Source organism: Pelmatolapia mariae, linkage group LG10_11 (genome assembly GCF_036321145.2).
Source record: "Pelmatolapia mariae isolate MD_Pm_ZW linkage group LG10_11, Pm_UMD_F_2, whole genome shotgun sequence".
NCBI lineage: Eukaryota > Metazoa > Chordata > Actinopteri > Cichliformes > Cichlidae > Pelmatolapia > Pelmatolapia mariae.
The window spans coordinates 55,727,508-55,751,457 of record NC_086236.1 but is presented as its reverse complement, the minus strand read 5'-3'; the positions used below and the strand labels follow the sequence as shown (position 1 = coordinate 55,751,457).

Below are 23,950 nucleotides of genomic sequence, written 5' to 3'. Positions count from 1 at the left end.
GAAAAAAAGCATGGATGCTCACAGCTCTGCACAAACACTCACATGCATAATCATGCAAACAATCACTGTCCATTCAGGTCTGCAGATACATCAGTTGTGCTTATTCTGCAAACCGATTCATGCCAGTGAGGTAAATTGAGGTCTAGATTAATTTGGCACCGGTATATCAGGTTGACACATTATGTGTGACTGTGCATGCATAAGTGTGTGTATAAGAGGGGACTAACTATGTAGATGTGTTTCTATAAGAGTGCCTATAGTGGAAACTTGTATGAGATGTGAACATTTAAACCAAATGAAAGCTAGCGCGCTTGATTTCAGCATTCAGCAGAAAAATGGGCAACCTCTTGCCAAGACGCTTCTGACATAAACAAATGGCCTCTGAGTTAGCCCACGCACTCACACGTAAGTGCACGTTTCTGCTTTGATGCGTTCACACCTTTTCTCACGTCTTTCTATGTATATTTTTCTCATTGTTAAAAGTAATTATCCTGACAGAGTCAGAGAGGTGAGAAGAAAGGGTTTGGGAAAGGCAAGCGCACAGAAATATACAAAACCTCTCATGTACACACATGCACTGACATTCACTTACACGGTTCCTATGTAATCTTGCATAAGCCCTACAGTTGACCAATTCACAGCATTCATTATCTCAATCTTATCACACCGGCAGCTCTCAAATGAGCACTGCTCTGGGTGATTGGATCATTTTCTTGCAGTGACTTAAGCCTGTGAGGCAGATCAATACCATGCACTCTTGGAACGTCACAGGATCAATGTATATTAGTTACCTTTGTGTTGATTTTAGTATAGGAGAGTCCTACCACCCTGTCCTTCAGCCTCCCTTACCCTTCACACATACTGGATAAATTCCTGCATGGCCAGAGGAAGAGCAAGTTCTTTTGCAGGTTATTGTATGTGAGTAGAGTACCTGGATGTAGCAAATAACGCTTAATGATGATTGTTACTGGCAATAATAATGCTGAGGTGCTTGTGAGAGTCTGTATGTGTGTTTGTGATGCAGGCAGGGGTTATTTCTCCTCTTGCCTGCACTCTTATCCTCCCCTTCTTTTCCTCTCACCTCTGTTCCTGTGTGCAGGCATATTACTGAAACAAATTGGGGCCAATAGACTCTGTCACTGCCTGACCCGGGACTCAAACAGAAAAAAAGAGGATGCCAGAAAGGGAGAAAAAGGCAAATAGAGGGGATGAAAGGGAGTGGGGAGTGTGAAGTGAAAGAGAAGAAGAGTGATTTGAAGGAGGAGCATAAAAAGGCGGGGACGGAATAAGTGCTACAAAAGAGAGGGAGCGAGAGATAGAAGATGGACAGAAGGAAAGGAAAGAAGCAGAGAGAGAGAGAAAGAAGTGACAACCTCAAATTAAATTCCCATCATGTCAGTGTAGAACAGAATTCAATAGTGTTTATTGGCAGCCCCTAGCCTCAGGGAAATTACATTCTGAAGCAGAGCATGGCATGAATGCACACACTCCTCAACACACACACAGTCACACACAAGGAAGCATACACATCTATTGTACACAACACTGTGCATGTATTCAGACCATAAAAAAGGCCCTCTGGCTGATGTGAGCATGCAGACAAGCGATTTACTCCCTAAGGTCCATGTGCCATTTGCATAGCGGTTGTGTATCTGTATCTCTATCCATGTGCTATTTACCTGCATGTCTCTGTGTGTATTTGTCTGTACAAAAAGTCCAAGTTGTGCGTTTCAGATGCTTAGGGGTTTTTTTGTTGGGGGGTGGGGTGGGGGGGGGTTGTCATCTGTCAAACATCGGTTTCCTCGCAGAGAGATTCAGACTATTTGCCATTTTAGCACATACACAAGTTTCTATTATAGCGGCTGTATTAAACGTGTCCCCAGGCTCAAGTTGCCATGAGCACAGGGCTTCAGTGGCTTTGTCCAGCCTCCAGCAGTGGCAGCAGAGGCAACATACTTTAATGGCAAGCCGTTTAACAGTTTTATGCAGAGCACATGCAGAGGCTATTATTGCTGATTTCTCTGGGATGCAGATTTCCTCTAAATGGCTAACAATCTTCCATTCTCTTGATCCCCCCTCCCCACTCCCTGACTCCTCTTGCTCTCTATCTCTACCTCTCTAACCCTTTATATCGCTGTCTGTTTATGCCTCTAGCTTGAGTCTTTCTCATTTCTCTTTCCCAATCCGTCCAACATGTTCACTCATTCTTTCCATCTCTTTCTCCAGGAACGCGCGGAGAGGGCTTTGGGTTGCTCGGTGGAGGATCTGAAGGCTCTTTTCTACTGTGAGCTGTGTGACAAGCAGTACCTCAGACACCAGGAGTTTGACAACCACATCAACTCCTACGACCATGCACACAAACAGGTACACGAGATGCACACATACACACTGTGTAGGGACACAAAAGCTAACACACAGGTTCTCTCTCTCTCTCTCTCTTTTTTCTTTTTAACCGTATTTTCTTGTAGAGTTTGGGTGTGTTAGTATTATGCGTTTTGATGGAAAGCTGCTTCACATGTCCATGTCAGTCTGCCCATTGGGCACAGTTTCTCACCAGGTAACAGTAGGAGTGTGACAACCGCATCATTTCTTACAAGCACACATACTGAGGTGGCACACTTCAACTTGGAGAAAGCACACGAGCAAACACAAACAGCCTATACGCACACACCTAGCACTCCAATTATATTTTAGGTTTCCAGTTGAACAGGCTGATATAAAATTAAATAGCCCACATTGATCCAGCACAGGGTAATTGAAGTCGTAGCACCTAAAGCAAATATCGAAAGACGCTTTAATAAAAACAAGATAATAATAAAAAATGAGTCTCTAGTATAAAAAGTAGTAGAGTTAATAAATTAACTGTGGTACTGTATATACTAGACATACACAGTAAATAAGTATTTTTGCAACAACAGGTTTTATGTTTACAAATATTAATAAATCGGTCATTTTGTCTGACAATGTGCGCTATAACTTTGCAAACTGGGCATGAATCAAAAAAGGTAATATTAATGGGAATTATAGGAAAGTAAAAAGTTATTCACAAAGCCTTTCTTCTTGTGTGATGGCAAATAGGGACATTGTTATGATCAAATAGCGTTGTCAGTAATCTGACAAATGTTAAGAACTTTATCCAAGCAGCATGCAAAAACCGGGCTGAAGTCCAAAAATTTTCTTGTACTTTTTCTTGTTTCAAAATTTCTAGATTTTCATGCAAAAAAAGGGCGGGGCGTCATTTATCTACCTATTGATTTTCATCTCAAAGATGTCAGACTGTGCATTCTTTGAAATACTGTAGCTCAGTAGCAATGCCACTAGATGAATACTCACTTATAGCACCTTTTGTAAATGATCACATTTCTAGTGAAAACTCCACTCGGTTTACAAGAAACACTCAATCGATTGCAATCCACACAGCACCATCACCACAGGCTAAAGACGGAAAAAGTCACCAGCATCACTAAAGGGGCAACTTTCACTGACTGACTGGCCGGGCCGCACAGCCGGGGTTTTCTCCTCAAAGCTGAGAGGTTTGCTGGATGAAGGTTTGAAGCAAAAACAGCGTGTTGTTTATTTTCAGTTAACACATCAGAAGCTGTTCAAAATAAATTTTTCAGATATAGTTTAGAGAAATATTTGCAGACAGTGAGGTTAAGATAACAAATATTGGAAAGTTCGGTGTTCTTGATGGTGTCATAGTTTTTGTGTGCAGCTGAGATTCTAGGTCTGTCTCTTTGGCTGGCTTTCATTGTGTTGCGCACATCAGAAAATCCCCGATAACAGAAGTAACAGCACACTAATTTGATAATTTGGAATCTAATGTCTCTGTGAACCAAATAGGAAGAATGATTTAGCAGAGCATTAAAAGCAAAGCAAATCTCCTAATTTTAGAAATAAGGTGATAATACAGTGTTTAGTATGAGTGCTTAAAAAGGTCTCCAGGAATTTCCAGGAAAATTTCAACATAGCTTCTGAGTTATTACTGCATGAAAAATAAAACGACTATTTTAAACAAATACAACACAGTATTGCAGATGTACACCAGGCTTGTAAGCCACAAATTCATGATAGAAGAGTTCTTTTTTACCTCTAGGCCAAATCTCAGAGCTGTTGATTTGTATGTATCTGGTACATAAAAATGCTTCTAAAATTCACTTTATTCCTCAGCTTGTACTTCCTTCAAAAAGAAAAATATTCAGTACCAAATAAAACAGAGCTATTAGTCATAGCTTAAGTATGATTCCATTATTCCGGTTTGGACAAGATAAGGCCAATGGACCATTAGAAAAAGCCTCAGCAGCAGGTTTTCTTCTGCATTCTGCGTTCACATCCATTTTCATACACAACCTCCACTCTGGACTAACAAGCTGTAGGTTCTTCTGATAGCTCATTCTCCTACAGCTATCTGTTGTCACGCCAGGGCGTACACTTGCACGCGCAAGCATACAGACATGCACTTACCCGTGTACACACTCATCTTCAAATGCAGGCAATCTCTCAAACAAGCCAAGCCGCTTCCCACTTCTGAACACCCACACTATGTATCATGAAATAAACATTAAATAAGACTGTTCCTCCTCTGTCATTGTTCTTTGAAAATAAATTGAGGCAACTGCAGGCCAATGTTAATGCTTTGTTTTAGCCAGCGGCAGGCACATGAAACGAGCTGCATGAGGCACTGAGCTGACAGTAGCCACTGGCGCTGTAGGAACACACACACACACATACACACACACACACAAGTACAGAAATGCATGTACACTCTGCCCACAGAGCAGACAACAGATGAAATTCTAGCTGAAGACAGTTTCCCTGCAGGAGTATTGGCTTTGGAGAATGGAAGCTGATTGCGTTTGCTCTGTCTTCTTTCGCTGTCATCGATTCAGGGATAAACATGTCTGAATACAGGGCTTTATCAGCATTTACTGCTGATTACTGAAATTGCTCATTACAACAGAATTACACTCCCTTTTAAATAAAAGGCAATCAGCCCATTAGCATGGCCACTCAAATGCTACCTAAGAATATATCATCCTTCATTCTAGGGCCCTAGTGGATATGAATCAACTCTGACTCATCCATAGTTGCCTCAGCCTGAGCACTCCTTAACACATCTAAAGGAATATTGATCGAAGCTTTGACAGACGCATTGAGCTTCACAGCACATAGCAAGGCTTGCATGTTGGAGAGCAGGAACATCATTTCCTGCAGTTGGGGACATGACATCAACTTTGAAGACAAAAGTAGCCACTTTTAAAGTTGAAGTATGTCTGTCCTGTGTATTGAGCCAGAATGGTACTGTGTGCAATATTTGATTTGTCTCTAAATATAGCTTCAGGTTTGCCTGCAGTAGGACATGGTTTAAGAGAGAACAATAACCTGGAAGAGTGCAAATGCGGCAGGAAGCAGGAAGTATTTATCCTCATATATTTCATCTATTACAGACTGCTCTCTCTCTCTCAGGCATTGCCACTGACATTTACAGTACAACAACTCTTTTTTTTATAGCACAATGCAGTGCAACAAATTTTTCATCCTTAGGCCTGCTGGCTCCATTCACAGTTGTTCATTATGAATGCCTCCGTGCTTGAACAAGATTAATATTTCCCATAGAATACCATTGGCATCACAACGACTCAGGGCTTTTTGATGTACACTAGCATATGATTGCTCACATCTGCAGACATTCCACAAGAACTTAGATAGTGTCTTTAAGGAATACGAACCGCACAAGTGTTGATTCGATGGTATATACTTAATGCTGTCTTCAGTGAGCTGACATAGGGATGTTAAGCATTGAGTGATAATGTAAAAAGACACCAGCTTGTGTAAGACTCAGCTGGGATTAACCTGAAAACTGTCAGCTCCTGCACAGCATCTGGGCGTGAAAGAGAGTGACTGTATAAATAAATCTGATGCGTAAGAGGCTAATCTGATGCATGCATGCGTGTGTGCATGTGTGTGTTTGAGTGTGACACATATTGCGTGGATGGATAAGATAATGGTATAACATAATCTAAAAATGAGTGCGGTGTAATCCTGTCGCAACTTGCAATACAGGATAAGAGTATATATTGTAAACAACAAATCTTGGATGTGTAAGCTTTGGAGCAGCTGAGATACATTGGAATATGTGATTCAATAAGAGGGGAAATAGGACGGATGGTGGTGCACAATACTGCAACTCCCGAGTCCCTCCTTACCCTTCAGACATGCACAGACAAAAAGAAAGACACCAGCATCCGTGCACATATACCTGCCAAGCATGGATAAAGAAGGGATTAAAGTGTGTCAGAAAATGGAAACTGGAGAGAGGCGCGTGAATCATTGTTTCCCCAAGAGAACTGGTGCACCTATGGCTATAGACATATAAGTTCATATAAATACACACATGGGTAAAGCTGAACTAATTAATAATTATCCTGTAATATAATGGAGGTAAAGACCAACCAGTTTGCTCACAAAGTGCACACAGACACACACAACATAAAAAGCAGTCTAGAAGAAAATGTCAGGCCTTTACAGCATTTAATCTTGTGCCTTTGTGTTTGGTAGTGTGTCATTCTAACATCATCAAACAAAATGTCTTCTTCCTTATTTCATAGATTCAAAAGTACCTCTATTTGAGCTGTGATAACTAATAAACTGAATCTATGGCACACAGCTGGACTGAAGGGCGCTAACCAAAGTGAAAAATGTCGCTCTAATGGTTCAGAAAGAGCAGCAGCATCATGAAACTCCCTATTCCGCTCATCTCAACCGCACATGTAATCTACTATTCACTAGTTTTGGTGTTTGGTTTCAAGCTGTGTGTTGAAGGAAGGGTCCTTTCTTGAAGACTGAATGGAGTTAATTGGACATGAGGTTTGGAGGAGAACATCTGCAAACACTGCTGACTGATGTGTATGATCTGAAAGACAGCTGCCTGCAGAGAGCTTCCTAAAACTAACTCTTTCTTACTTCTCCTCTTTCTCCCACCCTTGCATCTCCCCTCTCCATCCACATATGGATTCTGTCCCTCTCTCCATCCCTCTTTATCTCTTTATTGCCATTTCCTGCAGAGGCTGAAGGAGCTCAAGCACAGAGAGTTTGCTCGTAACGTAGCCTCAAAATCATGGAAGGACCAGCGCAAGCAGGAGAAGGCTCTTCGGCGTCTGCACCAGCTCGCACAGCTGCAACAGGAAACTCAGCGGTGAGTGGGAGGAGTGTGTATTCGTGCATGTGGCAGCATGTGTGTAATGAGACCAGGGGCAGGAGTCCTGGGGGAGGGGGTTAGAGTGCGTCACATCCAGTCAACAATTCGCAGGTTTGATGGATGCGTCCACAGATGTGAGAGCGCTCAGCTGGCTTAGCTAGGCCACAGGTCCACAGGTGAAGTAAATATATCATGAAGACACACACGTGCTGACACTCGGAGCATCTGATTCATTTGTAGGTGGAGGACATGAGGTTTTAGTGAAAAATTAGCAGCAGAATAACATTGAGTAAATAAAATGAGCAAAGTGAATTGTGAGAGGAAACTTGCTTCCCACCTTGCTCACCTAAAGCAATCAAAACAACTAATACAATAAGACAATACATCATGCAATACTCAACTTGATTGCAACTATTCCCTGTGCAATTAAATGTGTTTCCTATAATCAGGTAGCAATATGTGAACAGCATTACTATGACTACCAATAGAACGCACCTTTCCTTTCCTTCTCTTCTTGCTTTCTTTATCCTTTTCCTTGTTAGGTTATAAAGATAGAGTCTATACTAAAATTTTAGGTCCCTTTCCTTTTTATATACTCTGCCATCTATTCGTCTAAAACTCTATCGATTTCCATATTATTCAAACAATTAATGTTTTCATGACTGCATTAAATTTAAGAGTAAGTGTCTTAACAGCAGCTTTGAGCTGTGGTAGAAAAGTTTGCATTGTTGCATAACCTCACCCAAAAACGATGCCACAGTAAGTGGCTTTGTGTAAATCTAGAGTGATGCCAGGAAAACTTAGACAAGTATTATCAGCTAAAGTCACATATGCTTGTCCTATCACATCTCGTTGCAGAGTCCAAAGAAGGACCTATGGCCTAAGACGCACAGTCAGAGCTGTGAGTCAGAAGCGTGATAAAGATGTGACACAAAGAGACCGCAGCCCTAAGGACAAACCTGAACCCTTGTGCCAGCCCCAGCGATCCACTTCTACACAGCCCAGGACAACTACTGTCAGCTACCCGTCAGAAAATCTGTGCAACTCTGTTTCCCAAGTACCACCGGCCACTGCTCTAGCAGAATCCCCACTAGTGACTGAGACAGCCGATACAAACACTCCTGCAGTGAGCCCCCAGTCTTGCCACAGCCTGTATCCTCAGCTGCCTCTCTCTTCACAGGGGAGAGTGGGAGGCAGACTTGGAGTATCCTTCTGTTTCTCACGCAGGGGGCCTAGGCTGGAGCCTTCTGCCTCTGTTTTTTCAGACCTGGAGGAGGAGGAGAGAGAGAAGAGGGAACAAATGAAAGAAAGGATAAGGGGAATAATTGAAGATATTGACAGGGAAATTGGGGTAGCAGATGAGAGGAAACACAGCGCAAGTGAAAAAAAGGATAAGTCTGGCACTGACAGTGTCTTACCAAGCGACATGCACCCGTTCCCAAGAGAGGCCATAAAGGAGGAGGAACAGATTGAAAAAAGAGACTTAGTAAAAGAACACTTTCCTATTTCCACATCAGCACCTGATAATCAGAGTCATGATTCGCTGTTCTCAGCGTCACAATCTCAGGTGACCGTATGGGGCATAGGATCAGCAGTAGCACACATGGATACCAAACACACAGAAAGCAAGTCAGAGGAAAAGCAAGAAACGGAGAGCGAGCGGGAGGCGAGTCAGGATGTGTGTGTGCTTGGGAAGGATGGCTCTACTCGTCTGAGATGGCCTGTCAGTTTGCTTAAGTTCACCAAGTCTCAACCACACATCTCCTACAGCTGCAACCCGCTCTGCTTGAACCATCAACGGCCAGAAAAAGTCGCAGAGGATCTGAAGGACTCACAACAAAATCAGTTGTGTTCCCTTTCAGATGAATCAAAACTACGCGTACCAGCTATTCTTAAACCAGACACTCAATCGTGTTTACAAAGACAGATAAGACAAGAGTTGAGAGCACACAGGGAGAAAAAAGCTGCGGAAATTTTCAAAGCAGAGCAACATATCGATGTGGAGACAGAAGCACACCTGTTCCTAAAGAACAAAAACCTTTTATCATCAGAAACAAGACCAGAAAAAGAACGATGCATGCTAAGTATGGAGAACTGCATGCGGGCAGCTCCCCATCCATTTGACCCCACTCATAGTGACAGCTCTGACACAAACTTCCAGAATCCTCTGGGAGGCAGATTAGAGGGTGCGAGAGGGATCAGGGAGAAAGCCATCACAGCCCTGAGCTGTAAATTAGAGTCTGTCACCCAGCCTGGCACACAGGAGATGTGCATCAGCCCATCCAGGTGTGAGTGTGGGAGTGAGACAATGTGCAAGTGTGCCAGTGCTCCACAGCCGTATGTGGGTGTCTCTGAAGTATCACGCAAAAAGAGAAAAGCCAGCACAAAGAAACACAAGCTGGGAAAGAGAAAGATGGCTGAGAAGGAAAAAACTTCAGACAAGCGCCAATCAGCAAGGTGCAAAGTGAGGAGTGTTATCTCTACAGTCTCCACTGGAAGAGAGAGGAAAGGAGAAACTGGAGGGAGATGGGGAAAGAAAAGGAGGCAAAGAGAGACGAGGATGAGGAAGGTGGGGGGAGCAGGGAGCAGCTGTCTCCTGGGGAGATGTGAGGCTGAGCCAGTATCTGTCTCTGTCAGGAAGAGGAGGCCTCATAGGAGCCACAGCACTGAATGCCAGTCACAGTCAGACAGAGAGCAGGCAGAACACTCCAGCGTCTACTCCCATCTCAGCAGACACACAGCAGACCGACACATCGAGAAGGAGGGAAAACGAGACGGAGACGCGGCGACTTTTCCCTGGCGGTCTCACTTCTCCTTACACTCCTTCTCACCAGGATGTAACTCAAAGCTGTTTTGGGAAAGGGGTCACCATAGCAACCCCAGGAGTTTCATTGACTGCTGTTACCCTGACAACAGCTGCTGTAACAGCTCGATGAAAAAGCGAAAACTCCTCCACGGGGACAGGAAATTCATTCATAGTAAGAGGAAGAGTTTGAGGCATCGTGAATTCTGGGAGGAGAGGGGGAGGGAAGCACAAGGGCATTCAGGTGCCCGAGACAGAGGCCTGACTTCAGGTACAGAAGAGTGGGAGTGGATGAGAGGGGCCTGTCCTGGAGGTAGTGAGGAGGTGAGGTCAAGGACTGGGTGGAGCTCGAGGAGCAGAGCAGTGGAGTGGGATAAGGCTGCAAGGTTTAGCCCCAGTCCTAAGAGCTGGGGCAAAAGGCGCAGACATCTTAGCACTGAAGATGTAGACTGGGATAGATGGACATGGGGCAGCAGTGACAGCTGGGAAGACAGGGGGACACACAGGTCCACATCAGGCTCCAGGACAGGAGCTGACAGGAGAGACAGCCCGGGCGGTGCAAGGATATGTGCAGGCACCAGACGCTCAAGTTCAACACACTTCTCGAGCCCTGAGTGGTGGACAAGCAGACAGACGTACAGCTGCCAGAGTGTGATCAACACACAGGACAGCAGATGCCACAGCCCACGCTCTTGCAGCCCTTGTAGCAGCACCAACATGTCTGAGCTGAGCTGGGAGTGGAGCAGGAGTAGCACCTGCTCAGGAGTCACTATGGATGGGTTGACAGTTAGCTCCTGCAAGATGTCCTCGGGGGCTGCAGAGGCCAGTCAGCAGGCAAAAAAGCAGAGCAGCCTCATGTCCATTTCATCTGCCCTCTCCTCGAGCCCGTTCACACATTCATCTCCCAACAGATCCACTTTTGCACCGACAGTTCCAAGTGTCAACACACATAATTGTGACCGAAGTCTTTCACAGCTAAAGGATTCACAGTCTAGCCAAGGGCCCTCTGCCTCTGTCAACATAAGGGGCCCAGACACAACCCTTTCAGCTTTATCCCCCAGTAAGTCACTGCTACAAAAACCATCTAGGTTGCTTCTGCCCCTTATAGGAAAACTACCTGCAATTCAGCGAAAGGCTCAGAAGAAAAAGGGGCTGCTTGAGAAGAGTCAGGAGAAGGAGAGAGAAGACGAAGAGGAAGCTAAGAGTTGTGGCACAGATCCTGGAGCAACCACTGACAGTCAGAAATGTTCTCCAGTTGGGTCAAATCCCAGCAGCATGCCAAATGTCTGCCCATCACAGATTAGAACTGACGATGAACAGACAGGTGGAGAGACAGCTCCGCCGATCAGCTTTACCGCTGAGGAGATGGACAAATATCGTCTCCTGCAAGAGCAGGCAAGAGAGCACATGCAGAAAGTCCTGGAAAACATACAAGAAAACACAGACAAAAACACACAGGCAAACTACACACACAACCTGCAGACAGAGAACTGTGGGAATTCAGAGGAGCAATACTCACCTCCGCAGCCTCAAGCCCAGTTAATTCATACAGACACGATGCATAAGCAAGTACAACACACCCTCCAGGTCAGTCTCCCACTTCCACACGTCAACCCACAAGAGAACTTTAGTCAGCCCATAGCTCTGGGTGTCCCAAACCTCACCCCACTCGCACCATCTTCCCCTCTCTCGAATCTCCATCACATCATTTTACAGCACACAGGCCTATCCATGCCCCCTCACTCTTCCTCGACTTCCAGCTCACCCCCCTCTCCTGCCATCCACCCACAGCCAGTTCCACTTCCTCACCCCCTCCCCCCTCGCCACCCTTCCCTCCCTCATCATCTTCACTTCGCCCCTTTCTCCATCTCCTCCCTGTTTCCCTCCATCCTGCTATCACATCCTCCCACCCTTCTCCTTCCCCAGTCGCCCACTTTCCACGCAACCCCAGTCTCTCCACTCTCCCCAGTAGCTCTGCAACCCTTGAATCCACAGCCTATCATGGACAGATCGTGGCCAGTGAAGTTTCAGCAGAAGGCGTTATGATTTTGAGAGTGGGTGCCATGTTTATTAATCTTTCTTGGCAGCACTGGCTTGTGGGAGAGAGAAAGGAGGAATGTTTGGTTTGAAGAAAGGCCTGCTATTTGAAATTGGGATGTGTCAGTGCTTTTAGTAGTATCAACTCCAACTCTTATTGCACATATGCCTTTAGACACAGATACACACCAAGACACACACGCTCGTTCGCATGCATACACACAAACAGCCAAACTATTGACTGTTTTCAAATGAGAATTTGTTTCTCCATTTAGCCTCTGCTGTGTTTAAACAGACAGTGAAAGAACAGACTTTGATCCTTTGCTTTTTCCATCATTCCTCATTCACAAGCAGAATAAAGAGAAAGGTGCACCTGCTATTCAAAGACAAGCTAAGCTTGTGTCATCTTCTCTCTTTCCTTCTGAACCACAGACAGACCAGCTGCCTTTTGAAGTATCCTTCATGCCAGGGACAGAGACAGTGATAATACTCTCCCCTTATCTCCATTTCATACAGGTTATCTGAGTTAGAGAGTGACTTTCAGCTAACATAAATAACGCTCCAGTGGCCGGTGAATATGGCAAAGACATTTTAACCTTGTTGTGGACTGTATGTGCGGGTGTAAGGTAATTCTGATGACACACACTCATTCACAGCAGGAAGAACAACATCTAATTTCCATATCTGACACGTGTAAAGACCTGCTTTTTCTCTATAGTGTAAATATTCTGACAGTATATGATAATAATAGAATGATGAGAAACACCAAAATAAAATGTGAATTTAACCTTGACCAGTAGTACAATGCTTACCCCACACTCCATGATAAACCTTTTACACAACCTTCCATGTGTGACATTAAAAACAGTTTTTTTCCTCCATGAAGCATTTAACAAATCAGTTTGTAAGACAGAAATGAATGAATCTGATAAGTTACAATAAAGCGTGAGTGAAAATAATTTTTCTCCCCCGTCTTATTCTTGTTGATGGCAACGTGTTGCAACAAAGTCCAAATTAAGAATTAATACTGCGTGGTTTTTCTGCAGTGGTTACATTTTTCATGCAAGCCTTTGTCAAAGAGTGTACATGGATGATTTTAAAATGGTACAAAATTATTATATTTTTATTATATCATAATGTTTTTTAGAAATGCAGCAATTTGTTGATTTGGAAAGCAGTTACTGTGTGTCCTGACCATCCCAGAGGCACGAAAGAAAAACTAATTGTGACACTTTTGTGTCAGCCGTAGAAGAAGACTCGAAACATTTTGTACATCTTATTATCCTTTACAATTTTTTAAAGATCTGTTTATTCTTTAACCAAATTTTATCATCTAGCTGTTTCAAAACAACACTTTTTAAAAGTGCATATAGAAGAAAAAACTTTTTCAATCACTAAAAAAAGAAGAAAATAAACACACACACACGCACGCACACAGATGACTTTCTTACATATCTCGCCAAGGGTTATGGATGCTGGTAACTGTTGCTATGTATTCAAGCCTGGTGATTGGTGATGTGTCAAAGCTGCTTGCCAAATAGTTGATCACTGCAGCGGCCGGCACTCGGGGAGCAGAACACAGAAGAGAACAGAGCGGTATCCAGATGGTCTATGGGCTTAGACTACCCAGAGCGCTTTGAGAGATTGGATTGATTTGCCCTCCGTGATATCAGTGAACACAGCCCAACACATGAGGGGGGCTTCAGCAAGGGGTGACATAAATACAGGCTCAAAAGCAATACACAAAATGTACACTTTCTGTCCTGAAGCGTTGGCTACAAATAAGTCATCTCTTGCAGAGATTCAGTAATTAGAGCACGGGTCTGCTTTCTCCTCCCTGTGACCCTTGAGCCTGTGTGTAAAGCGCGCGAATTTGGGAGAAACAGAAACCGAGATTCCCTATCTCTCTCCACAGGACCGGAGATCAAACAGACTGTGTGAAATATAGAGCAGCAATAATTAGCAGCTGTTACAGCATCAAACCTTTCTATCGCTACCTCTCCCTCTCTGACACGCACACACACTATTACTCCATTCTTTCCCAGAGTTTAATTTGGAGACACTCAAATGTGCTGCAACTTCTGCGTCCTCAAATGCTGATAATCACAGAGATCATATAAAAGCAAACTGCTCCAGTTCATAACTCCGACTCTCTAATGGGGAAATCCATGAAAACAGTCACACACAAAAGAACCTAAAAGGTGGAGATTGAACGCTAAACACAGCGTGTCATTTCAAAAGCCTATTTATCCATGAATAGCGAGGCAATAGTGGAATCTTCACATTATTATATCACTAGATTTTTAGGCTCCCACGCACACACTTATCCAAACTGGGGTCACGTGAAAATTAGCAATCGCAATATCACTGTACTTTCTGTCAGTGACTGATTAAACCATTACCTAAGCCCCAAGATTCGCCCCCTGGTGTGTACATGTTTTGCTGCTGTGTGAGCACACACACACGCACACACACACTCAGGAGTGTGAGTTGATTTATGATGGAGAGGAAGCGGTTTCTTCAGTCAATCGCTTCTGAGAATTAATGAGGAATAAAAACTAAAGCTGGCACTCAGTCAAAATACACCAGCAGTCACAGAGAGCTCACTGCTGAGGCAGGGTCGCCTCTATTGGCACCGCATTTGATTGTTAGATTGCGGGTAGGCTATAGATTGCACTGAGCAAAAAGAGCCCCTTACGGCTACTGAAATGCTCCATCGACCCAAATTGCAGTGTTGTATAAATGAGACACTTCCCCGTCTCTTGCTCGCTTCCTTTCTTTCCCTTTTTTGTGATCTCGCCTCCTACCCTTCTCTTTGATTCAACCAGGTCAGTGGGGCTGCCTTCAGCTCCCCTGGCTGTTCTCTGACTGTGCAGAAGGAAAGGCACCATTACACTTTGTCATCTCAATTCCCTTCATTCAGACCATATCTTTTACATGTTTGAACGCTGTTGTACTGCACAGACCTTTTGCAGCGCAATGTGCTTTTGTGGTGTTATTATTACAGCGCCCTTCTTATTCCTCTTCCCCCCACAGTGACATTCATTAAAAGTTTTCCTTGAGCTGTAAAAGAATCTGTAATACAGTTTCTCTCCAATTTTCCCTCTTTTTACTGGATCTCTGTGACTCCTAGGTGTAGGTGTTATACTAACAGCAAGGGTAATATTCTAACTGTTTTACTCAACCACCAAATGACACTGAAGCAAAAAGGAAAATAATGTAAAAAAGAAGAAGAAGAAGAAGAGGATAGAAATTCTCTTTTTCGTGAGTTGAATAGTGATATGATCATTTAATCACATATTTTATCATATAGGACTCTGAATTTTCTGTGATTTTGATGCATCACCTTGTTAGCTTTTGTGAGCTTTTGAACTTCCATAAAAGAGTACACTTCAAAGAGTAATCTGTCACCGCTGATGCATAAGAGATACTGCTCAGACAGGTGTAATATATGGAAAGCTAAGCGGATCCAGGCTGTTTAGAGCTTTTACATCAAAAACGTTGCATTACTGTGTATAATTCTGAACCACGTAAAGCCAATTTATCATAGAGATTGCTAGTCTATTTTTTTGTGTTATTTCAATCATTTACTTTTTGCTCGGCTTTCTCGTCGAGTCAAAACTTGTTTGCGTAAGACTTGTATTATGTGGAAATAACTATGTGAATTTTGGTCTACAATGGATTTAAGGATTAGGGGAGGTGGTGGGCTAAGCGATACTCTAACATGTGGCACAGTCCCCCAAGGACATGACACTGTCAGCACATTGCTTACACTCATCTGCACACATACACACACATATATACACAGAGAGGTATAATAGGGTATAATTTAGGGGGCTGTAATAGTGAGATGTGATGCTCGGTGGTAAGACAGCATGCCTAATTCCTCGGTTATGTTATCTCTGAGAGACAGATGTTCCCACCAAAGATTACTATGCGCACACACACAAACTGCGAGCGTGCAGAGATGCACAAACACATTCAATCCTCAGACAATAGCAGCAGTGGGAAGAGTCTAAAATAGCCATATTGACCAAAAACACAGATCAATGATGAAGATGACTTTTCTGAGAGTTATTTACGAGAGTTTCTCCAGAAAACTAACGAGGAAAAAAAAAACCTCAAAGTTTTCCCTCAACAAATCTTACATTTAAGAGTCAAATAAATCATAACGGACATAACCTTGCGCCTCACTGAATGTTTTAATGATCACACAAGTCCCACAAAGCTGTGGGGTTTGTGTGTCAATTCATCAGCAGGGTTTTCCAGGCCGTGCACACAGTACATCTATTAGGAAACTGTTCTATAGGCGAAATGGTTTCACAGCAGAGGATAAAGGTCACTTTATTCATGGCTTCTCACAGAAGCTGTCAGGAAAACCCTTTGGTTAGATAACCATCACTTGCATTACGTTGTTAATTCACAATTTGGATGCACAGCCACAGCGTTAACAATGTGATGGGGATGAGGGACGCACAGTTCCTGTCAATCCTAAAGTCAGTCGAGACGATTTTGTCCGAGCGTCTTTGTCCTGCTTATCTGATTTTCTGTCGCCTCCTAGGCTCTTGCTTAGCATCCCAGAATATCCATGAGCCTCTCCAGCATCCCGAGTGCCCAAGACTCAAAAAGACCCAAAACAGCAGCTTTGAAAGGGTGAACAAATTGCTTGTATACCCTAAACCAAATACGAGTGCTTAAGCGTGACTTCAAGGGGACAGTTTACATAAATGAACATGTGAATGTGCGTATAAACAGTCGAACTGCCTCTCAAACTCTTTTCTCCTCTGAGCTTTGATCCCCTCCTCCTGATTCCGTTTAACTGGTTTCAGCATTAAGTCTCCAGATTCTGATAATTTCCCCCTTAATCCCTTCAGGGGAGCACCCTGCTTAACTCTCTAATTAAGTCAACGACACATTCACCAGCACAGGATAAACAGCACACGCACACAGCTAGGAGGATCTAGCTATCTGATGCATGGACAACTGGTGGTTCCTGGGTTGGGGAGTTTGTGTGTGTGTGTGAGAGAGAATGAGTGTTTGTGTGACTGTATTTCAATGATTAAGTCCCAATCAGGAGGTTGTTATGACAACACATGCATTTTTAAGCTGTTAATCCAGGATTATTCTCCCCTCCGCTCATCTCATTACCGTCGATTATTAAATAAAAAAAAAAGAAAGAAAAAACCCACATACAAATGCACACAGACACATAGACACACACACCCTAATTATGGGCTGGTTTCCCTGGAGATTGAACACACAGTGCAAAGGTCTCCAAAGACATTTTTGCACACAGGTAAAAAAACAACTTACTGCAACTCAGACATTACCTATATACACAATACGTTTTTTTATGTATTTTCTAGATCATATTCATCACTAACGCATGAAGCGATCACACTTTATAGATAAAAAGGCATGGCAATATATTAATAGAAGTATGATTATTACTGTATTTTTGGCACGCTCAGAGACCCATTCTGGCCTTTCAGAGAGTAATTTCCAGCCAGAGCTGGAAAGAAAGCAAGCAAACAGTGAGTGTCCTTTACCGGTGATTGAATGTGTGTCCTTGTGTAGAATCTGCACACCCCTCTCTCAGCGAGAGAAAGTATTCCTGCGGTGCTGAAGCTGATGCACAGGTGAGAGAATGGCCAAGGATTTTGAGATCACCTAAGGCTTTGTGTCGACTATGGCCCACTCACACTAGGTCAGCTCAGAATAACCAGAAAGGGCTGACCGCCAGTGCTCACTCGCCCCTGGAGTCATTAATCACACCGCACCACAAATGAGCCGCATGGACGGACACACACACGCACAGAAAAAACACACACACAGTGGAGCTTGTTTTAATTATAAAAGGCAAATGCTAGATGACAGCATCGCTCCAGGTAGTCATTCCTCAAGGCCTGCACTGGTACATTACCATGTACCAAACATCACAGACATTGAATATTTCTGAGCAAAGCCCAGTCCACAAATAACAACACATCAGATCACATTAAGCTACGATAATCTGCTGCATATATAAATACACACAGCATTATATCGGTAACTTTTCTCCTGAGCTGTATTTTATGCTCCTTAAACACTAACGCGCACTATCAACTCACACTATCTGAATCCCCGCATTCCCAAACAGACCTCTCAGCTTGCAGTTGGGTCACTATCGGGATCAGGATCTCAGATAACGTTCCCATTTACCGGTTATGAAATTCTTCAAAGGGGCCGTGCAGCAGCGAAAGCCTGTGGTGTGTCATGTTTGTTAACAGGCATGGTGCATGGAGAAATACTCTGTGGAGGTTGTGCGTTAGTGAATGTATGTCGCATGGAGCAGTCCCTCCTGCTAAAGGCATCTAGGGAGAAAAACTCGACACGCACCAAAAATATATCAAAGCGCAAAAGTCACAGCTCATACACCTACATAGAGACACGCATTCTCTATGCTAAAAAATCAAATCAAACAGATGCTTAAAACTGAGGCAGCTAAGAGACGCCGATTGACTGCCTGCATGTTTGAAAGACAATAAAAGGATATTACGGGGTTGCAGTGTGGAAAAACTATCCAAATTTTTCATACATTAGCTTTCAAACATGTCATCATCTAGTTAATTGCCATGTTGTGAATGTTTCACACTTTGGGTTTTTCTGCTGTTGATAAAACTGTTCGAGCGACATAATTATCTTGCCACACACATGCACGCACGCACACAGTCACCCACTCAGATTTCAAAGCACTCTCTTCACCTTGCTGCACTCGGCTCTAAAGAAAGTGAAAAGCTTCTGTCCGTTATTGAGGTACGACAAAACATAACCCTGCCTGAGCATTTAAAAGCTAGTTTCTCCTTTCTGAAAGGGCTCAAGTCACTTTCAACAGTCAAGCTCAGAGAATCGCTTTCTGCATCAGGTAGTCAAATTCTCTTTTATGTCTTGTTGAATTAAATGAGCTCTAAAGCAGGAGAATGAAATGAAATGCACATAAACTTAACATAACAGAGCTGCATGTAAAGTTGGCATTTCGAGTAACTCTTACATGAGATGGCTCACTCTGCAGTCTCTCAGAGGGGAACGCTCCTGCTGTCGTACTGAGGAAGAGCTGAAGTAATTAACATGCTCCCTTTGTGTTGTTGTTTGTATGTGTCGTGTATGTTTGCTTGTAGAAACCGAGCGTGGGTGCGTATAAGAGGTAAAAAAGCCTTCAAAGGTGCTCAGCTTCTGCTGCTGCTGAGATGTAAAGCTTTAAAACTCATTTCTTAATAAACTTCTGTCAAGGAGATTAAGGGAAGCATTACTCAAGTACGGACTTATTTCAGTGAAAGCATTAAACAACTGGCTGAAAGAGATTGAGGAGACTGCTGCTTTTAATGCCGCTCTTTTGTGCATATCAGTGGATTTCAGATTTAATCGTTGATAAGCAGGTGGGAGAGGAAAACCATTAAAAAAAGGCACCCTTTGAGATCTCATGAACTACAGAGAGACATGATGGGAGAAAAGTGAAATCACAAAATACAAGCAGGGAGGTGCGGTCAGTGTTCCATGGGTGCTTCTGCATCCTCCTCTTCATCATCATCACTACAGGGTTCAAAATCTTCATCCAAGGCTGGATCTGCATCCTCTCCCTCCACCTCTCCTCCCAGCTCGCCCAGAAGTTGCTCCACGTGCTCCAACATCGGCTGGTCGTCACATCGCAGCTTATTGTACAGCTGGCAGAGCGAAAAAGAGAAAAAACAAAGAATGATGCAAGTGTATAATAGATTAGTTGGTACACTGGAAAACGTGAAAATGTTGAATAGAACGTAGGTTATAAAGCAGAGATCCAAACAGAAAGTGCAAAATTATACTGTAGAGGCAACTGAAGTAATGATATGGTGAGTGAAAGGCTCTCAGTAGAAGCTCGGTCACTACGACATCCATAAGCAGGAGATTCGAGTTGAGGGAAGTGAGCAGCCCTCAGGTTTTAAGTCCCTAAGTGCCGGTTAGGACATTTGAAATATCCAAAATCATCTGCATTCTGTCAGCACAGCAGCCCACAAAACGCTGGTAAACAGTTTTTGTCTTTATTTTGGCAAATCAGCACATTTGATGCACAATCCAGCCGAGGAGGCAGAAAGACCATTTATCTTCCTCTTTCAACATGCATGCACACACAGACACGGAGAAATGTATCCTGAATCTAAGCGCATATGGTTGTGTTATAATCAAAGTTATCCCAGTGAAACACGCCGTGAGAAAGCAAGATAGAAAAGTCCCGTTCTCTAAGCAGCTAGTAGATTTATCTCTGGTAAAATACTCTGCTTGTGTGTAATTACTGAACTCAAAATGGAGCTGGGTGATAAAACTACTCGGGCTACCAATAAGGACAGCGAGCATAAGACTACGCTTCTGTGTGCAAATACATTACATAAACACGGGAGAGAGGATGCAGCGATTCATATTTTTGCTGCTCTTTCCAGAAACAAAACTAGAGAGGGGGAAAAAGGCAGTTGGTGGATTTATATAATCCAAGAATATAACTCTATTTTGTCTACCAAATGCAGTTAACAACCAAGCACACAGTGTTTTATGCTCACGGACAATCAGCAGCTGAGTGCCATCATTCTTACTAAAAGTGTAACAAGGCCAGGAGAGTGAAGAAGAGTGTGTGTGACTGCTTTGCCCCAGGACCAGTCTCTAAGCAACAGCAGGTCCTGACAGGAGACATGCAGTCCCATGGGAACTCATTTGGAGCGTTAGAATGTGCAGAGTGTGTGTGTGTGTGTTTTTGTGTACTTAAGTGGATGCTGTCTCTGCAGGTTGGAGCTCCAAGGAGGTGGAGTGTGACCTAGGTCCAGGCACAGGGTCTGATGCAGAGGGGATTTGACCCTCTCAGACTCTTTAGAGCACCACACACACACACACACACACACACTCACACACACACACACACACACACATGTCTGGTTTGCTATCCTCGTGGGGACATCCCATTGACATAATGCTTTCCCTAGCCCCTTACCCTAACCCTAACCATTAAAAATGAATGCCTAACCCTGACCCTTACCCTAAACCTAACCATAACCTAATTGTAACCCTGACAGTAAAACCGCATTTTGAGTGTGAAAATTGCTTTCAACCCCGAGGGGACCTGGATTTTGGTCCCCACGGTGCAGAAAGTCCCCACCAGGATAGTAAAAGTCAGATTTTGGTCCCCACCAGGATAGTACGAACCCGTACACACATACACACACACACACACACACACACACACACACACACACACACACACACACACACACACACACACACACACTCTCATTCTGCCAGTGTCACTCTGAAATGCCTAGAGATGTTTTTCTACACCAAACACTCTGAATAAAAGTTGGGTTGGGTTTATACTAGATTTGCCTCAATACCCAGAATAATTGCACACTGCAGCCTTGGGTAATAAGTAGCGGGCAGTGGATGTCTTTCAAAAAGGAAATAATCTAGCAGATACAGTGAACATCTGCAAAGGTGCTCTATGTTCTACTATACTGAGCGTTACTTGGAAATTGTATTTGTATGTAGATATACTTACTACAAATCAATAGCACATTGTGTCTGCTGGACAGGGTGCGATTATTCAATGTGATACTTTCAGCTAGCTAAACAAACCAGAGCTATTCTTTACACATTCCGCAATGAGTGCTGCTGAGATCAGCACTGCCGTCGCAAAAAAACAAGCATTTCTCATTTACAACAGCCTATGTTTTTTCTTCTCCCTTTCACGGCTCAGAGAGCTGCCTGAAGAGGGAGGGAGAATGCGGCTGATCGTATAACTTTTTCATGGTCCACTTTGCTCTACTTTCAAGCCCTAAGTCACTGCCCAAAGCACACTTGAATAGTGACATAACGACTCAGACACACTCACATACATGCAGCATATTATACACCTGCACATGCAGAGGTGTACCGACAGCGATGTGCGCTTGCTATTCCTTTTTTAAGCCGTTGTTCAGGGGTTGGTAATGTTGATCTGTCTGTCAGATGTGAATACAGCTCCACTGCCTTCTGATGTTTGTGGGTCCAGGGTGAAATATCTCAGCAATTATTAGATTATTTGCCATTACATTTAGTGCATGCATTCAAGAGGGTAGAGGGTAATGACCAATGACTTGGCTGTGCCCCATATTCAAAGATATATCTCAGTATCTATCTAAAGGATACGTACCAAATTTTGTTCTACCAGGATGATCATCAAAACAAAATGTAACTTCTGCCAACATATATTGGTTTATAGCAGCATACCTGCAAAAGTAATGATACTCTTCAGCCCGTTAGCATCTTTACCAACACTGACAAGTAACACTGACAAATGCCTTAAGTATTTATTTTAAACTGGTTGTTTTCCATCAACCGGTCCCTTTAGAGGTCGTCACAGCGGTTCATCTGCCTCAATCTCACCCCATCCTTAGCATCCTCTTCTGTCAAACCAACTCTCTACATGTCCCCTCTCACTTCATCCATAAACTTTCTCTGAGGTCTTTCTCTTTCCCTCCTGCCTGGAAGCTCCATATTTAACATCCTTTGTCCAATATATCCACTACCCCTCCCCTGCACATGTCCAAACCATCTTGCCTCGCTTACTTTGTCTTCAAACTGCTCCGCCTGAGCTGTCCCTATGATGTACTCATCTCTAATCCTGTCCCTTCTGGTCACTCCAAACTAAAATCTTGCCGTCTTTACGCTTAAACCAGTGTTATGACTAAATAGAGCCTCAGAGAGTTCAAAGTGTGGCCACATATTTTGTTATTTCATCATGGGACATTCCTGAAATGACAACTTTAATTAAAAGATGGTGAGTCGTAAATTTGATCGAATATCTTTAGAATTAACTTAAAAAAAAATATCGAGTGCACATAAAATGTATTAGTATTGTATGTTATTTCTTAAGGTTCAAAAATGTTTCTGCTGTGCCTGTTGCCAGTGCATGTTCACCTGGGAACTGGAGAAAAATGAATTGAAAGTTATAATTCATCACTGAGCTCCAGGTTCTCCGACATTTAGTAACACGATCCAGTATAAATCAACATGGCAGCACTCAGTGAAGAAATTTCTGCCGAGAAGAGTTGGCAAGTTTGAGCTCATGATAACGACAGCATCAGCTCCGATCACCGGTAATAGAATTGAATGGGCCCATGAAATTTAATTCAAAACAGAATTATGTTTATTTCAAGTAAGCAACGGTGCTTCGGGAGCTGAATGAAGCCTCATTCTGTTTATGGTCATTAAATAAAACCTGCAGGGGCCTTCTGCTTGTTTTGAAATATCGAACAGTAAAGAAGAAATAGAAAGTCAAAAATGCATTAACCCAACACTCCAACTAAGCCAACCAAAGATGTCTGATGTGTTGTTCCTATGGTAGGAGCCAGCATAGATTAACAGGATTGTCCAGCACGAAGTGGACGAAAGTCTAATAAGCACAAAAGTACCCTTCACAGAAAATATATTTTCCTCTCATTTTTTGGTAGAAACCTTTTTTTTTTAGAACTCGCATAAAAGGACAGGCTGATTACGCAGTAAAAGCCTAATCATTCCATCATTGTTCAACTTTTGCTCCACACCTGTGCTTAACTTCCACTTTCATTTCAGCCTTTATTTCATTTGGTAATACCTTCATTCTCCCAGCTTGTCTCCTGACTATTTTCCCTCAGTGCACTTTCCTTTTGCCTTCTTCCACTTACATTCTTGCCAAATGACCTTCCTGTCAAGGAGACAGACAGGTCTTCTTACGCTCATCAAGCACTTGTACTGATGCGCGCACACACACACACACACACACACACACAAGCTTATGTATATACTATTTTGAAGAATAATGGTAAAATCTTACCGTTCTTTTAAGTTTCTCCGTGACTACAATCAAGTTATCACCATCTTTTTCTTTGCCAAACACA

At 43.2% G+C, this 23,950-nt stretch overlaps 2 protein-coding genes across 4 annotated transcripts in view; one reads left to right on the top strand and one right to left on the bottom strand.

Annotated features, from left to right (window-relative positions):
• The window catches only part of LOC134635616 (G patch domain-containing protein 8), a 35,666-nt gene extending 21,013 nt beyond the window's left edge, over positions 1–14,653 (top strand). For both annotated transcript variants that reach the window (XM_063485014.1, XM_063485015.1), the window contains exons 3-5: positions 2,227–2,364; positions 7,065–7,195; positions 8,057–14,653. In XM_063485014.1, coding sequence (XP_063341084.1) covers positions 2,227–2,364; positions 7,065–7,195; positions 8,057–12,047 — 4,260 coding nt within the window. In that variant the 3' untranslated portion in view covers positions 12,048–14,653. The remainder of the gene's footprint in view (positions 1–2,226; positions 2,365–7,064; positions 7,196–8,056) is intronic.
• Positions 14,654–17,501: 2,848 nt separating this feature from the next.
• The window catches only part of si:dkey-12j5.1 (uncharacterized), a 28,160-nt gene continuing 21,711 nt past the window's right edge, over positions 17,502–23,950 (bottom strand). For both annotated transcript variants that reach the window (XM_063486461.1, XM_063486463.1), the window contains exon 11: positions 17,502–19,738. In XM_063486461.1, coding sequence (XP_063342531.1) covers positions 19,562–19,738 — 177 coding nt within the window. In that variant the 3' untranslated portion in view covers positions 17,502–19,561. The remainder of the gene's footprint in view (positions 19,739–23,950) is intronic.